At 58.5% G+C, this 15,747-nt stretch overlaps 2 protein-coding genes and 1 long non-coding RNA gene across 6 annotated transcripts; 2 read left to right on the forward strand and 1 right to left on the reverse strand.

Moving 5' to 3' along the window:
* The first annotated feature begins 397 nt into the window (after positions 1–397).
* On the forward strand, positions 398–7,536 carry DBNDD2 (dysbindin domain containing 2). Of its 2 annotated transcripts, none has more exons than XM_055813905.1 (4): positions 398–617; positions 5,393–5,548; positions 6,014–6,157; positions 6,942–7,536. In XM_055813905.1, exons 1-4 carry the CDS (start codon positions 413–415, stop codon positions 7,148–7,150), a joined length of 714 nt encoding a protein of 237 aa, XP_055669880.1. In that variant the 5' UTR covers positions 398–412; the 3' UTR covers positions 7,151–7,536. The 2 variants fall into 2 exon arrangements, with proteins under 2 accessions (XP_055669880.1, XP_055669881.1); XM_055813906.1 differs by having other exon boundaries at positions 6,948–7,536.
* Positions 3,489–8,911, reverse strand: LOC114011724 (uncharacterized). Of its 3 annotated transcripts, none has more exons than XR_008748750.1 (5): positions 8,814–8,911; positions 6,927–7,108; positions 5,988–6,116; positions 5,381–5,526; positions 3,489–4,771 (listed from the first exon to the last, which is right to left on the reverse strand). It is a non-coding gene; the product is annotated as an uncharacterized LOC114011724 (long non-coding RNA). The 3 variants fall into 3 exon arrangements; XR_003553784.2 differs by lacking the exon at positions 8,814–8,911 and adding an exon at positions 8,327–8,807 and having other exon boundaries at positions 3,489–3,742; XR_003553783.2 differs by lacking the exon at positions 8,814–8,911 and adding an exon at positions 8,327–8,807.
* PIGT (phosphatidylinositol glycan anchor biosynthesis class T) lies at positions 8,910–14,300 on the forward strand. The gene is made up of 12 exons (XM_055813903.1): positions 8,910–9,108; positions 9,446–9,623; positions 10,483–10,610; positions 11,076–11,176; positions 11,333–11,419; positions 11,671–11,758; positions 11,847–11,944; positions 12,242–12,407; positions 12,514–12,714; positions 13,257–13,422; positions 13,555–13,638; positions 13,770–14,300. Exons 1-12 carry the CDS (start codon positions 8,931–8,933, stop codon positions 14,020–14,022), a joined length of 1,728 nt encoding a protein of 575 aa, XP_055669878.1. The 5' UTR covers positions 8,910–8,930; the 3' UTR covers positions 14,023–14,300.
* Positions 14,301–15,747: the final 1,447 nt, after the last annotated feature.

The raw sequence follows: 15,747 nt of genomic DNA on the forward strand, positions 1-15,747 counted from the left end.
GAGGGAGCCCATGGCCCATTCACGCAGCGTGCCGTTGTCTCTCCCGCGTGAGTTGGGCATTTAAGAAAAGAAAAGCGAAAAAGACAAAGCCTGGACGGTAACTGTGCTCCCTGCCCAGGTACAGCCACCCCTGCCCAGCTCTCACCGGAGCACAGCACCTGCAGCCAGGCGCTGCTGGGGCGGCTGTGGAGGTGGGGGGGGGGGGGGGGGCGGCTCTGCGCGGACCCTCCTTGGGGCCCAGGGACCCTGCATGGGGACTCTCCACGGGTCCCGGCAGCGCAGAGACCCTCCGCGAGCACCGGGTGCCGTCCACCCTCTCGATGACCCTCCCCGGGGGCCGCAGACCGGCCCCCACCCCCTCCGCAGGACCCCCCCCAGCTGGGGCCGGGCAGCTGCCGGCGGCGCCGCCGCGATGCCGCGGGGATGGGCGCGCTGGCACCGCCCCGCGCCGCGCACAGCACCGCCCCGCAGCGCAGCATGGGCGAGCGGCCGGCGGCGGCGGGGGGGGCGGCCGCCCCCAGCTGAGCCCAGCCGCCCCGGCCCGCTCCAGCCCATCGCAGCAGCCACCCGCCGCATGTCCGGGCCCGGGGCGCAGAGCCGCGGCCGGCGGCTGCCCGGTAAGTGCCCGCCGCGGGAGGGGAGCGGGGCACCGGGCGGGCAGGGCTCGGGCTGCTCGCAGCCCCTCTCATGCTCCCCGCAACACCTGCCCGCCGCCCCTAGCAAAGCAGCGGTGCCCCCCCCTCCCCGCCCCCGCATCCCCCCAGCCCCGGACGCCCCCCAGCCCCCGCTGCGCCAACCTGCTGCGCCGGCCCCGCTCCCCGGGCTGCGCTGGGCAGGGGCTGCCCGGGAGGCGCCGCGCCTGGGATGGGGATGCTCGGGGCGGGGAGGGGGGTTTCCTGCCTGGGAAGCGGGAGAGGTCGGGGACCTGTTGGCCCACGGGCTTGTGGCAGAGTGGCATCGGTCCCCCTCGGAGCCCCGAGGCCCCCGGGAGGAGCGGAGCCCCCCGCACCTGTGGGGTTTTGGGAAAGAGGAGGCTGAGCAGAGCAAACGCACCAGCGAGCGCAGCAGGGTGGGCGGCAGCCGGGGTGACGGGGGGCTGGCCGGGGGACAGCCTGCCGCAGGTCCCTGCCGGGTCTCGCACGCCGTGCTGCCCTCCTGGCTTTTTGGTCCTCACGCCGCTTTCTGCATGAATCCAGGCAGGGCCCCGTAAATAGCAGGGTCTTATGACACAGCCTCCGCTGGGGAAGGAGCTCTGGGCAGCAGGGATATTTTTAGTGCCGAGACTCAGGGGATTTGGAGAACGCTCAGAGGAGCGCAGGCGATGAAACCGCGGCACAGACAGGGGTTACAAGGTGCCATGTCCTCCCTCTCTCGTTCACCCACCCCCCTGCTTTCCCCAGCAAGCAGCTCTGCCAAAACCACTGCCTCCCTCACACTTGCCCGGTACATTTCCTCTCGCTGGGGCTACGGTTATTTTTTGCTGTGCTGCACCACGAGGTCAGATGTGCCAATCGAGACAAGACCGTGCAGGGAATTAACACTCAGGCAGCCAGCATGTTCAGGCATCCCGTCTCCGCACAGCCAGGCCCTGCGTGATTCTTTGGGGCATTCCCAGCTCTCCACACCGGCTGCTTCTCCCAGGGCTGAAGATGCTGAAAGCCCTTGGGATTTACCCTTGCCCCACAGCGGTTTTGCTGGGGCAGGGTGATAGGGAAAGGCTTGCGATCCTGCAGAGCCTCCTGGAAGATGCTGTGGCAGCCAAGGAGCTGCATCTTCCCCCAGCTGATCTCCTCACAGCACTGCATGCAGGGACTGGGCAGCCAAGGCGTCGTCCAGCAAGCTGGGCAGCTGTGGGGTGCCCTGGGCCTCTCTGGAGGAGCGGAGCCAGCGGTTCGGGCTCTGGGAAAGCACAGGGAGAAGGGCAAAAGCTGGCTGGGCCAGCCTGCCCCAGCTCTCATTCACCAGGGAACTGGCCCATGCTTGGAGTGACCCCTCACTTAAACTCTGCTCACCTCCCCATCACCCCCTGTCCCTTTCCACAGCCCAGATTATTTTTCAATACCTTTTTTAAATCCCTCTAAATCTCTGCAAGGTATTGCAGAGCCATGGCCTTGAGAACAGGCCGTCCCCATCCTCGCCTGGCCTTCTGCCTCTGCTAACAAGCCTTCTCCCACCCCCAAATACACCCCTCCTATTCACTGGCACAGAGGGGTGGTTGTGCTGGGATCCCACAGACTAAAGAAGAATGAAAAACGCATCCCCTCCCAGTGGAAACATGATTGAAGCAGCCAGATAATTGAACCATGCTCCACTCCCAGCCCAGATGCTGGGTCGGAGAACACCCTGAGCTGGTGCTCTGAGCATTCCCAAAGCCCTGCCTGGCCCTCACCCCATGCTTCTTGCACCCCAGGAATTGCCCCTCCCCCAGCCTGCTTTGGTGAGGGTGTGGACGGGGGAGCTTGCAGCAGTTTGTTTCACAGCCAGCCCCCCCAACGCCTTTCCCCACCACGGTGGTGGCCGTGAGCCCACACCATGCGAGGGCTGGTGCTCTCCCAGAGAAGAGGGACCAGTGGGACCAGCGTCCTTGCCCACAACCCATGCTGTGAGCAGTTGCCCAGGAGCAGATGAGAAGGAAATCCCTGCCTGCACCTCCGAGGGGGGATCCTGCCCTGCCCGCCCAACCTCTGCACCAGCGTTTGGCCCCAGTTCCTCTCCAAGCTGTGCTCGTTAATAGCACGAGAGCCGGAAGGATCTGAAGGCAGCGGGGCACTTGGTGCCTTCGCAGCCGCTCTGGGCGGTTCAGCCAGCGGGGAAGAGCCTGGCTCTGAATGCTGATCAGCCTCCAGCCTCTTGGCTGAGTGGGCTGTAGTAATAACCATGATAATAGTAATAAAAGCCAGGCCACCAGCAGGTACCGACAGATCCCCCACGGTGCACAGGGGCCGCATTGTGTGTGCGAACGTGTCCCGCGGTGGGAACATGCCAGCCGGATGAGACAATCCCCGCGACTGACAGCCGAGTGTGACTGCCCGTCACATGGGGAAGGGCCGCGGCAGGGAACGACGCTCTCCTTTATTTCCCTGGCAAGGGATGCTGAGAGGCAGCTACACTAGCTGGGCTGTTCACCCCCGCCAGGCCCGGAAGAGCCCCGGGAGGAGGGAAGGCTCTGTCCCCGACTCTCACCGCGGTCACGGGTCAGGCAGGGCCAAGCACAGCCCAGCTGCCATCTCCTGCTGCTGGTGTTCCTTACATAATGGGATCTCAGTGCTCGTGCCCGACTCCACGGCGAGAGCTCAAAAACAAGTTCATAAACAGGTCCTGCTAATTTCTCCCACAAGAGAAATCCCGGTGCCCACAGGAATGCTGCCACCAGCACCCGTCCTGACTCTCCCCAAGCACTCTTATCCCAAGTTTCGGTCACGTGCCAGGGAGAGATGAAAACATTAATGGCACAGATTAACCACACTCACGGCACTTGGGACAGCACCCACTAGCATTTTGGTTTATTTTGTAAGTGTGATGCAGGAGGATTTAGAGACTTTCCTCCTTACCTCCACGCTGGAGTCCCTTTGGCAAGATGTTGCACGGAGAGCCGGTCTGTCGCCCTGAAGCTGGGAGCCAAAGCAGCCTCCGCCTTGAGCGCAGCATCCTGAAGCTGGAGCCCGATGGGCTCTCCTCGGTTGCAGAGCTGCCAGAGTTTGCCATGGATTCAGCACAGCTGTGCTAGGGAGTAGAGCTCTGCCTGGGACAGACAGGACAGGGCTGGCTCTAGCTGCTGAAAGGAGCCAGCTCTGTAATCAGCGCCCTGGTCACCCCCTCCTTGTCCTTGGCTCCATTCTCTTTTGCACGTAGCACAGGGGAGAGAGGAGGGTTTTGCCTTACCCCCACGGCACTGAGCTGCTTCACCAGCACGGTGCATCTGCCACCACAGCTGTTAGCCTGGGTGCTGCACAGCGCACCGAATCTCAAGTCTCGGCACCAGAGCAGGCACCCAGTGCTTAGGTCGGACATACCGAGGCAAAAGCCCCTTCAGGCAGCTAGAATCACTGCCCTGGGCATCAGGAAGATGCTGAGCATCCAGAAGAGGACCAGAGCCTCTTCCAGAAACCACATGGTGACTGGCCCTGAGTCACGGTGCATCCCCACACTGTGCTGCAGGCACAACCCAGCCTCCTGGGGCAGGTGCCTGCAGATGATGGGGTTTAGCTGTAGCATGCCCCAAAAACAGGGTGCAGAGGAGCCCTGGAAAGGCTCTCAGGAAGATGTGACATTGATCTCCAGGACATCTCACCAGGCCCACTATCTCTTCCCTGTTTGGGTCCTATGCTGCTACATATTGCTGGCAGCCTGGCCCCTGCTATCCTCACCCCCACTCCTGCCAGACAGGGTGGGGATGCTGCTCCCTCTGCTCCCGCCTCCCCAGCCTGGAGGAGCAGAGGGTTTGGGCCACGCTTAGGCAGAGCAGAGGATGTTTGTTTGGTTTCCTTGGTTACTGCACCGCCTGCTCCAGTAATCACATTTTCCTTGTGCCGGATGGGCCAAGAGGAGCAGAGAGGAAATCTGGAATGGCTGAGGTCAAACACCAGCCTGGGAACAGCCGGGGCCACCAACCGCAGACCCTCTGTGCCATTTGGGTCTTTGCTGTTTGGGTACCCAACTGGAAAGGGTAGTACCAGGCCCAGAGATGCAGCGACAAGCTCCTTCAGCAACAGCCCGAGGGCTCCCATCACTCCCTCCTGTGCAAGCCGAGGACACAGGCACTGACGTTGAACTGCAGGAGGAATTACAGGAATGAAAATGTTTGTGCAGGCAGAAGCCAAGCTGGCTGTGCAAGCCAGGGATGTGAATGGGGGAGCCTGCGAGCGTGGGTGCGGCTGTATTTATAGCGACAATGGCAGCAGGGGTGCGCGTGTGCAGGGGTGACAGGGTTGCTGATGCCTTTTATTCCTTATGCATCCCCTCAGCCCAGAAAGCCTGGAGCACTAATGCCAGTTCTTGTCCCTGGGAGTTTTTCCTGTTGTTAGTGTTCACACACAACCCTCTGTTTTGTAGCAAGGAAACTGAAACTTAAACACGTGCAAACCATGGCTGATCTCATAATAACACCCTTTTCCCTCCTCGACAATTCACTTCAGCAGTTGTGAACACAGCATATGAGCTCCCCACTCCTGGCTATCCTGCATCTCGGAAGCAAGATCTGAAGCTGCAGCACAAGTGCTGGTGACGCTGCCATTCTAGTGCATAACATCTATTCACAGTGAATTAGTCAACTGGTAAAGCAGAGGGGAAGGAAATCATCTACCCTCCAGCACAGCCTTACTGCGTGAGCTGGGACAGGCAGAAGGGCTTGGGCAGTCCTGCCTGGTCTGACCCCCCTCACCTTTCTCCCCAGCTGACATGGAGCAGGCGCAGCGGAGCCTGGATGCAGAGCAGATGCAGCAGCAGCAGCTGAAACTACGGGACCGGCAGAAGTTCTTTGAGGAGGTGTTCCAGCATGATGTGGATTTCTTCTTCCCTATGTCTCACCTGCAGATAGAACATCGAAGACGTAAGCGCTGTGGGCAACAGCACTGACTGGGCTGGGGGTGTTTCAGGGGACAGTGACACAGGCGTTAAGAGATTGGTGAGATATCCCCAGTCTAAGGGCAGCCAGGGACATGTCTTGCACTGAGGCAGGACCACACACACTGCGTGTGGGCGTGCTGTGGATTACTCACACCACTTAAATCACTGCACATGGGCACCCAGGCTGGCGCCCTGCATAGTCACTGGCTTCAGACAGGCTCCTCTAGACAGCAGTATGGGGCAGTGACAAGGACTGCAGCGAGACAGCAGGGGCTTCCAGAGGGATGTTTTAAAGAAATGTGATTTTCCTAAGTGCCTCTTACAGCAAGCAGAATCCAGTTCCCCATGGCAAGGCTAGCCTCCCTCCTGGCATCCTGCCTGCACAGGGCTCACGATGACCTTTGCCTGGCGCCAGCACTCACCTTTTCACTGGCCTTTGTCTCTGCAGCCCCCTTAGGCAGCATTTCCTCCATGGAGGTGAATGTGGACATGCTGGAGCAGATGGACATGATGGACCTGTCAGACCATGACACTGTGGACGTGTTTCTGGGCTGTGGGACAGAGGAGAGCAGCGTTGCTGGGCCCCTGCCAGGTAATGTGCAGTTGTGTGCCTTTTGCAGGCCAGGCTGGGAGCCCTTCCTTCCCCCAGTGCCCACGTTGGCTTGTTCCTCAGCCCTGGCCACCCTGCGTGCAGATCCACACATGCTCATACAAAGACAGACACTTGGTGCTGGGGTCTGTGAGGCTGGAGGGACCTTGCCCTGGGCTGGTCCACATCAGTACCCACCTCTGCAGCCCAGAGGTATAGATCCCTGTAAATACCTTATGCTGCAGAAGACAGCCCAGGCACTTTACAGAATCTGTGAAGCAAATTCTCTTGTCCTGCAGCAGCCAGCGTCTTGTCATGATTTCCCAGGTCCCCACCGCACTGCAGAGCTCACTGCACCGAGTGGGAAGGCTGTAGGACCCCTCTATCTCCCAGCCAGACCCCAGGGAGCTAGGCTTGGGTCCCACAGGGAAACCCGGGGTGCCAGCACCTTCTTCCCCACACACACACTGTACTGATTCACTGAGGCCAAGCCAAATGTCTCCTGCCTGCTGCAGCCAACAACTTCACACAGCATAGTTCCAACCCATGCTTCATGCAAGACGCAGAAGGCTCCACTGCCAAAAACGGGGAAGGAATGTGCAGCCCTGCCCAGAGCCAAGCCAGGGGCGTGAGGTTAGGAGCAGCCATGGCAGCCATGTGAGGGGCAGCCAGGAAAGCATAGCTTGCCAAGGAATAAGGTGTGTGTGTTGGAGGGACTATCCATGGAGCTTAGGGAACAATAAACCTCCAGAAGCCTTTTTCTTTCTCTTACCGCTCTCTCCTCCAGGGGCAGATGCCAGCCAGTGCCCAGAGGAAATCACCCTGCAAGTGCCCAGTGGAGCAGAGAGCAAGTCACGCATTTCTTCCACATCCTCTGTCTCCACGGATCTGAACAGCCTGGACACCAGCGAGGAGGGGGCTGAGACCCCTGTGGTGCAGTCAGATGAGGAGGACCTGCAGGAGGACAGTCCCAAAAAGCAGCTTGCAAAAAGCTAGCAGCCAGCTTTGCCCTGCTCCCAGCCTCCTTTGTATGGACCTGCCAGCCCAGAGGAAGGAAAGCTGCTGGCACTCAGTATACCCCATCCTGGACTGCTGCCCTGCAGGAGGGGAGAGATGATTTTCCCCTCCTCTCCCTTTGCAGGTTCTCCTGGCAGCCAAAGGAGAAGGAAAGGGGTATTGTAGGCTCCCAAAATTAACTCTTCCAGCTTTGCTGCTAACACTCCCTGCTTCACTCCCCCAAAATGCTCAGTGGCCCACAGCTCCGCCATTCCCAGAAAGCCATCCCTTGGGACCCCGGCTCCCCATGCTGCTGACAGAGGTCCTGTCCAGACAAGCGTTTAACGATGGCATACAGAAAAATAACACTCTAATCTAAACAAGAAGTGGGTGTGTGTGTTAATTGGGAGAAAACAGCACTGGGGGTGAGGGTTATTGTGAGGATTGCAGGAGGGAGAGCAGTGTAAAGACAGTGTGCTATGGGCACCATGTAGAAGCAGATGAAGCTGGCTGTTGCACAGCCCAGCTCCAGCGCAGGGGCGGTTCCTGCACCGGGGGTAGGAACAGGCAGCACAGACCTCGGCAGAGAAGAGCTGCTGTTAGTGGAACAGGTCACCCTGCCGAGCAACTTGGTGCTGCCCCCAGGAGCGAGAGAGCCAGCGGCTGCAGTACTGACACAGCTGACGTAAGCAGAGCTGCTGGTGACCTGTAACTACCTGCCATGAGTACACTGGGGGATTTCCCACGCAAAATAGCTGAGTGGAGAACATCAGCGCATGGAGCACCAGTAGCAACTGCTCCCCCAGCACAGCATGAGGGCAGCAGCCCCGGCTGGAGGCTGCTTTAGAGGAGCAAAGAAAGAGCCATCAAAACGAAACCATTTTGCAGCCTGCTACACTTGTTCCCTGCAGGATAGGTGAAGAGGAGCCAGGCACAAAGCTAGCCCAAGGCCCGCTGCCACTATCAGTGGCTGCAGGCCAGGAAAGTGCTGTCCCTGCTCAGGCTGCGTCAGCACAACCGTGGTCACCCCCATGAGGAAAGGAGCCTAGGAGATAAGTGACAGGAGACAGGGAACGCTCCTCATCCTGGCTGCTTCCCAGGGGGTGTTCAGGCCTTCCTGCACTCTGTCCTGTGCCAGCCGACGCTTCATCAGACTGGCTGGAGTGCACCAGTTACCTGGGAATGGCCGGCCAGAGCGGGAGGCATGGTGAGCTCCATCGGACCGCTGTCCCCAGCACTGCCTCGCTGCAGCTCGCTCCCTCCCGGGCCGGGCCCAGGGTGGCCGGGGCTGGCAGCCAGTGGAAGCAGGGTGCTTCCCGACGGCTCTGCGCCCGGAGATAGACGGTGCCCTCCGGAAAGGGGACGTCAAGGAAAGAGGGAGAGAGCGGGAAGAGCTGAGACGAGGAAGTCACCCCGGGGACAAGTACACCCTCTCGGAGCCCTGACGCACGGCAGCGCCTTGCAGCGAACCGGCGCCGCTCAGGCCGCACAAGCGCTTCCCCTGCAGTACCGATCCGAAAAACCAGGGGAGGGAGCCCTCGGGGCGCACCCCACAGCCAGCCGCCCTGGCCGCTAGGCAGGCCCGCCCACCCCCGCCCCGGGCCGGGCAGGCCCCAGGCTCGCTCCCCGGCCCCTGCGGGCGGGAGCCCCGCCGGGCCCTCACCGTGAGGAAGGAGGCGAGGCCGGGCCGGGGCTGCGGCGCCGCGTCTCCATGACGACGCCGGAAGCGGTCGCCATTGGCCGCGCGGCCGGAAGCGGAAGTGAGCGGTGGGGCGGCGGGATGTTGGCGGCGGTGCTGCTGCTGCTTCTGGCGGCGGGGCCAGGGCGGGCGGGCGCGGGGCGGGCGCGGCGGGACGCGCTGCGGGAGGAGCTGCTGCTGAGCCCGCTGCCCGCCGGCGACGTGGCCGCCACCTTCCAGTTCCGTACGCGGTGGGACGCCGACCTGCAGCGCGGCGCAGGTAGGGCGGGGCGGGGCCGGGCCGCTATTGGCTGGGGCGCGGCGCAGGGGGCGGGGCTATTTCGCAGGGGGCGGGGCTGCACTGGGATGATGACGCCAGCGTGTGGAGTGATGTCAGAGCGGGGATGCTGAGGTCAGCAGGAACGGGGCAGAGCGAGGCCGTGGGGGCTGAGGGTTGCGGTGACATTGGCACGAGGGGGCTCGGTGCGGTGATGCAGGCAGGCTGTGAGTGATGGTGTGAGCCGCCAGGGTACGATGTTGTGTCTAGTCGGGCCCTGGTGTGCCATCAGGGGAGGGGGCCGGGGGATGAGATGGGCAGGGGCTAACGCTGCCCGCAGTCTCTCACTACAGGCTCTTCCCGAAGGCGCTGGGGCAGCTGGTGGCGGCGCTGGGTGTGCGGGAGCTCCACCTCGCCCTCACCCAGGGCTTCTGGCGCACCCGGGCCTGGGGGCAGCCACCCCTCCAGGCACCTGCTGGTGCTGAGCTCTGGGTCTGGTTCCAGCCCACCATCACCGAGTAGGTACCCCGGCTGCGGGTCTGCCCCTCTGGGTCTCCTCTGTGGCCACCACTTCCAGGAACTGTTGCCCTTCTCACATGAGGCAGTCACAGTATGTGTGGAGGCCTCGCGGGTGGGAAAATATGTGCTGGAATAAAGTCCCTGCAACCCCCGGAGCAGGTCCAAGGAAAAGCAGAATGTAGCCCCTCTCAGGGCATGGGGCAGAATGTGGTGCTGAGGGCAAACCCTTGTTGACTAAAGGAACAAGTAATTCCTCTGTGGGCTCTGTGATGACAAACCCCTTGCTGCACTGATACAACAGGGTTATATCCTGAGCTGTCATCCATGACTCACTTCCTTTGACTTCCATCCAATACCTGTCTCCCTTAGTACACAGCCCCTCTTCGAGCCACAGCAGCTCTCTGTGGACTCACGGAGCTCTCTCCTCACTACAAGTGGCCCATTCCAGGTCTGCTGGTCAGGTCAGCTTTCAGAGCTGTACCAAAGTGTTGCTTTAGGTCTCACAGCCCCTTCCCCATACACTGCATGTCACCTACCGCGTGCTCCCTGCTCCTCCCAGGCTCTTTCCTCACATACCAGCTGCACCCACCACTGGGTCCCTGGATGTGTGAAGCCCTGCCAGCCCAGGGGCTGCCCCCATGGTGAACATTCCCCAGGGCTCATGCATTGGAATAAAATACCAAGAGAGCTGGAGAGTGCATGAGCAGCGGCCTCTACGTGCACGCTCCTTACAGCTTCTAAAAGCCAGCATTTTATTTATTTTTGTACAGCCAGGTGTATTTATTGAATGTTACTGACTTAACGCTTGTTCCAAGGATTTGAGCTGCTGAGCAATCTCTGCTATTTGTTCTCACACAGTGTTGACAAAGCCTGGAAAGAACTGAGTAACATTCTCTCAGGAATATTCTGTGCTTCTCTCAACTTCATTGACTCAACCAACACAGTCACTCCAACAGCATCCTTCAAACCCCTGGGCTTAGCCAACGGTAAGCTCAGCCTGCACATGGCTATCCAGCTCTGCTCTCTCATTCTTGCCTCTAGCTTTTGTTTTGCCCCATGCCACTGCAGGCAGTCTGGGTGCAGGTCCTGCAATGACTCGGGGTCCGGGTGTGTACAACAGGGTTTGTTAACCTCCTCCTGGAAGTGTTTCCTGTCCCTACGAATGAGGCTCGGATTTGAACACAGGAAACCCACAAGCAGTATGTGGCAAATGCTCCCAGGCCCTTGTCTGTCTCTCTGAAAAGTATTTTACGAAACAGGACTAGAGGATTTAAGGCACTCATGAAAAAAAATATACTAGAATATACTGTTACCTATTCTTTCCAAACCACTCTGAACTCTGGCACTTCAGGCATTTTGAGGGGGTGGTGGGCTATGGGGTGGAACAACTCCGCTTCTGCTCTCATGCCTGTGGCAGTACCAGCCTGTTGACCCTCCACTTTCCTGCCCAGGGACAGATCACCATCTCCTGCGATACGCCGTCCTGCCCCGGGAGGTTGTCTGCACAGAGAACCTCACACCTTGGAAGAAGCTGCTCCCATGTGGCTCAAAGGTAATGCAAGTCCTGCTGCCTCACTGGGCCACTCCTGACGGCGCTGGGTTCCCAGCAGCAATCCAGGAATGTGCACTGGGAGGTCTCAGCAGGGCCTTTCTCTCAGTGGGAGCAGAGAACAGATCAGGGGCTGAGTTTCTCCTTTTCTCCCTGCAGGCTGGGCTTGCCGTGCTGCTGAAGGCCGAGCGCTTGTTCCACAGCAGCTACCACTCGCAGGCAGTGCACATCCGCCCCATCTGCAGGGTAAGGGCGAGGCTCAGGGCTCCCTACTTTAACACCCCCAAGAGAAAATCCAAGGCCTTCTTGTGACACTGCAAGGTGACACACCGGTTTGCCCAGCTCCCCTGCGGTGGGTTTGCTGTGTCTATCACAGCTGTTGTCCTGCTTCTCTGGTTTCACCTGCGTAGGGATGGGATTCCTGGGAGTCCTGGTGGAGTTCCGGCTGTGTCCTCCCCCTCTAGGTGTGATCAGGGCTGCCTGTCTCTCTTGTCCAGGATGCCTCCTGCCTGGCTGTGTCCTGGGAGCTCAGACAGACCCTTACTGTGGTGTTCGACACCTTTTCCAGTGGCCAAGGAAAGAAAGGTAAGCTTGGCAGCAGTCCGCTGTGGTCCTCGAGTGCCCCCAGCCTGCAGCATTGCACTTTGCCTGCCACTGACTTTGCTTCCCACAGACTGGTCCCTCTTTAAGATGTTCTCTCGCACACTTACTGACGCATGTCCCCTGGCATCACAGAGCAAAGTCTACGTTGACATCTCCCCTAAGAACAAGGTAATGCTCGTGGGCCGGAGAACGGCCCCCTGCTCCCCCAGTTCAGCCACTTTGTGTGGTTCTGAAATGTCCTCGCCTCCACCCCCTGCACGGCCGGGCCCCACCGGAGCCCACTGGGGCTAACAAAGGGAGGTGGTTTCCCTCCTCTGAGCAGGGCTGTGGGGATGTGCGCGTGTGTGTTCGTAAGAGCACCAACAGTGGGGTGGGAGAGCCCAGGGCTAGCCAGAGGGCCTTTGCCCAGTGCTGCCAGCTACTTCGAGGGGCACTTTTCTTCTCATGGTCCATTTGCTTTCTCAGGAGAAGGAGCTACTGGAAGTGACCCCCCCTCCAACATCTGTACATGAAGCTATTGTCCAGGGAGACAAGAGAACCTATGCTGTCTATGACCTGCTGAGCCCCTCACTCTTCAATACGTCTCGCAGCCTTAATGTGCAGCTGAAGTGGAAGCGGCCCCAAGACAGCTGTGAGTGACCAGAACTTCACTCCATCTACACCTCCGGTCAGGGCTCCAGGCCTAAAAATCCCATACCGTGCCCCCCCCGTTCCTGTGTCCTTTTATCTTTTCGCAGCCGAACTGCCGACACCCATACTCCATGCTCAGCGCTACGTGAGTGGATACGGGCTGCAGACCGGAGAGATCAGCACTCTCATCTACAACACCCACCCGTACCGGGCCTTCCCCGTGATCCTGCTGGAGACCGTGCCGTGGTATCTGCGGCTCTATGTGCACACTCTGACTATCATCACAAAGGGAAAGGAAAACAAGCCAAGTAAGTAAACCCTCTGGAGAGCACATGCCACCCGATTCCCTTGGCACAAGCGGCTCATTCCAGAGATGGTTTAGTCCCTCCCTTGGGCCCCAGTGATCACTGGGAAACTGGACTGGGAAACAAAAACATCTCAGGATGTTTTTCTAGCCTTCAGTTCAATGCTCACAGCAGATGAGACTCTATTAAATCTTATACTAAGTTTTGTAAGAGGCACATGGATGGTGTTTCATAATCCAACAAGGGTCTAAACAAAACTGAATTGATTTTCATAGTAAAGGAGGCTCAATTTAAAACAGATGACTGGGTCTTACTTTGCATTTCTACCTTTCCTTGTGAACACCTGACTTTCATGGGTCATCAGCTCTAAAGATGCCAGATTTAGCCTTAACACATGCTTTTTGCTAGCTGTGCATCTTCACTTGCCCAGAAGACCTCTCCTAGGACAGTGGAAGCAGGAGCACCCACCCCATGGGAGATGTCCAGGCAACGTGAACTTGTCCAAGGTGCCCCCCGCTGCCACTGACGTGTCTCTTTGCGGTTAGGTTACATCCACTACCAGCCAGCCCAGGACCGGAGACGGCCTCACCTCTTGGAAATGCTGATCCAGCTGCCAGCCAACTCTGTAACCAAGATCACAATCCAGTTTGAGAGGGCCTTATTGAAGTGGACAGAGTACACACCTGACCCCAATCATGGCTTTTACGTCAGGTAATGACATAACTTGGCTCCTCATTCCCTTCTGGGCCTCGGGTAGGACTGCCCAGGTTTCTGGGGATGCGAAAAACTCTTGTCATCTCTTTGCTGGCAGAACTGACACTAGCACATCCTTTGTCTCCTTAGCTCATCTGTGCTTAGTGCTCTGGTGCCCAGCGTCATTGCGATGAAGGACGTGGATGTGGAGCAGAGCCCTCTCTTCACCTCACTGTGAGTGTGCCTGTGCTGGGGAGCGGGGCCATACAGCAGTGCCTGCATGCTGCCGCTGTCATCCCATCTGGTGAGCATGAAGCAGCGGTCCTGTGCGGGCTGACACTCCCTTTCCTGATTCCACTCTCCAGGTTTCCTTCCTCTGATGGCTCCAGCTATTTTGTGCGCCTGTACACTGAGCCACTGCTGGTGAACTTGCCAACGCCAGACTTCAGCATGCCCTATAACGTCATCTGCCTGACCTGCACTGTGGTGGCAGTGTGCTACGGCTCCTTCTACAACCTGCTGACTAGAACATTTCACGTGGAAGAGCCAAGCCGGGGTGGGCTGGCCAAGCGGCTGGCCAACGTCATCCGCAAATTCAGGGGTGTGCCCCCCCTCTGAGAGAAACCAGGGCAGCTGGCGCTGGCCACGGAGACCCAGGGAGCAGAGTGCTGCTGCCTCTCGTCTTTGCTGGAAGCAGCCTGCTCCATTTTGCTGCCTGAGTCTCTCTTCGGGATCCAACAAGCTGAGAGATTGCTAACATGGGAAGATGCTCTAAACCCACTGACTACTGAACTGCACTGCTACAGGATTAGGAAAGGTATAAGACTTCTGTTTGAGAAGGGGGTAACTTCTGTGCTGGGAACGATGCTGGAAGTAAACTTGAGCTGTTTTGTACATTTTTGCTGCTCCTGGTTGGTTTTACTTTCTCAGCCCCACAGGCAGAGTTGACCCTGTAAGATTCTGCAGGCTGCTAAGTCTCTGGCACGCTACCCGAGTCAGCTGGGAGGAGAGGCAGACATGGCAAGGGGAAGGGGTGTGATCTGCAGCAGACAGATGGGTTCATCAGCTCTACCATCTCACCTTCTACAACTGCCACATTTCACAACTCCCTCCTGCCACACTTCACCACATCTGAGCCAGTTTGCAAGTTAATTGTTGGACATGGTGTAAGTCTGTCCCCTCAGCCATGGCAAGGATTTATTTACTTTCTCAGGAAAAAGCATCTTTTGCTCCCAGCTTCTATTTGCAGTGTTTTGAAACCCACCCACCAGCTCATTCCTCTGCTGCAGCACAAGATCCTCCTCTGCCTCCTCAGTATAAATTCCACACATCTGCCTGACAGCTCCCCTGCACCCACAGGGTCCCCAAAGTTTCGGAGAGCCTCCGGGCTCTGCACACCCCATGTGCTGAGCTGCGGCCAGTTGAGCTCTGCTGGTGGGTGGCAGCCTCAGCCCTCGCAGAGCCCTGGGCTGGGAATACAGGAACACTGGCACCACTCTGCTCTTCAGATATTTTCATAAAATACAAGGTACCGCCTTGCTGCAGTTCACACAGAGCAGTGAGAGGACTCTGTGGTGCTGCTCGGCCTCCAACAGTGCTGTTCCCAGGGGTATGTCCTTTGCATCTCGGATGTGGCTTTTGTGATAGGAACAGACACCTGCCTACAAGCAGCTAAACAAAGCACAAGGAAATCATTAGAAGAAATATTCCCCAGAATCAATGCGAAACACAGCCAGGGGTCCTTTAAAAGCTTCCGCTTGAACAGAAAGACCACAAAACCCCTGTTGCCTCCTGTCCTGCACAGAACAGTCTGTTCCCACTGGCCTGGAATTACCTTTATCTTCCCTACTGGAGGTGCCCTTCTCTGCAGTTCTTTACAGATCTGCTCCATTGGATGGCTCCATGCAGCCTGCAGAGCTGCTGAAGTAGGGGAGCTTGAGATGGGACAATCCTGGGAGCTCACACTGCTTCCAGCCACAGGACTGCTGCTACAGCTCTGCTAGCCAGGGTTCCAGTGCAAAACGGAATTTCTTTCTAGAAAGCTAGAACTACAACCAAACAAAAGCCAAGCGAGCATGCAGCTCCCACAATAGCACAGAGGCAGGGGCTTGCAGCCAGGAGTCTCAGGCATGAGGGTCCACGTTGCAGTTGGCAAAAGGATTTGGAGAGCTCAAGTTGTTTCAGGTTGGGTCCGGTATAAATCCCACAGACTGCAACCATCAGCATGTGCCAGAGGAGCTCAGAGCAGCCGAGGTCCCCCCAGCCCGGCTCCCTGGGTGAAGCATGCATGCTCTGTGTGTTAGGTGGGATCTGGCAAAGCCCCCCTGAGCACTGAGGACAGCA

This window comes from Falco peregrinus, chromosome 9 (assembly GCF_023634155.1).
Source record: "Falco peregrinus isolate bFalPer1 chromosome 9, bFalPer1.pri, whole genome shotgun sequence".
In the NCBI taxonomy this organism is placed as follows: Eukaryota; Metazoa; Chordata; class Aves; order Falconiformes; family Falconidae; genus Falco; species Falco peregrinus.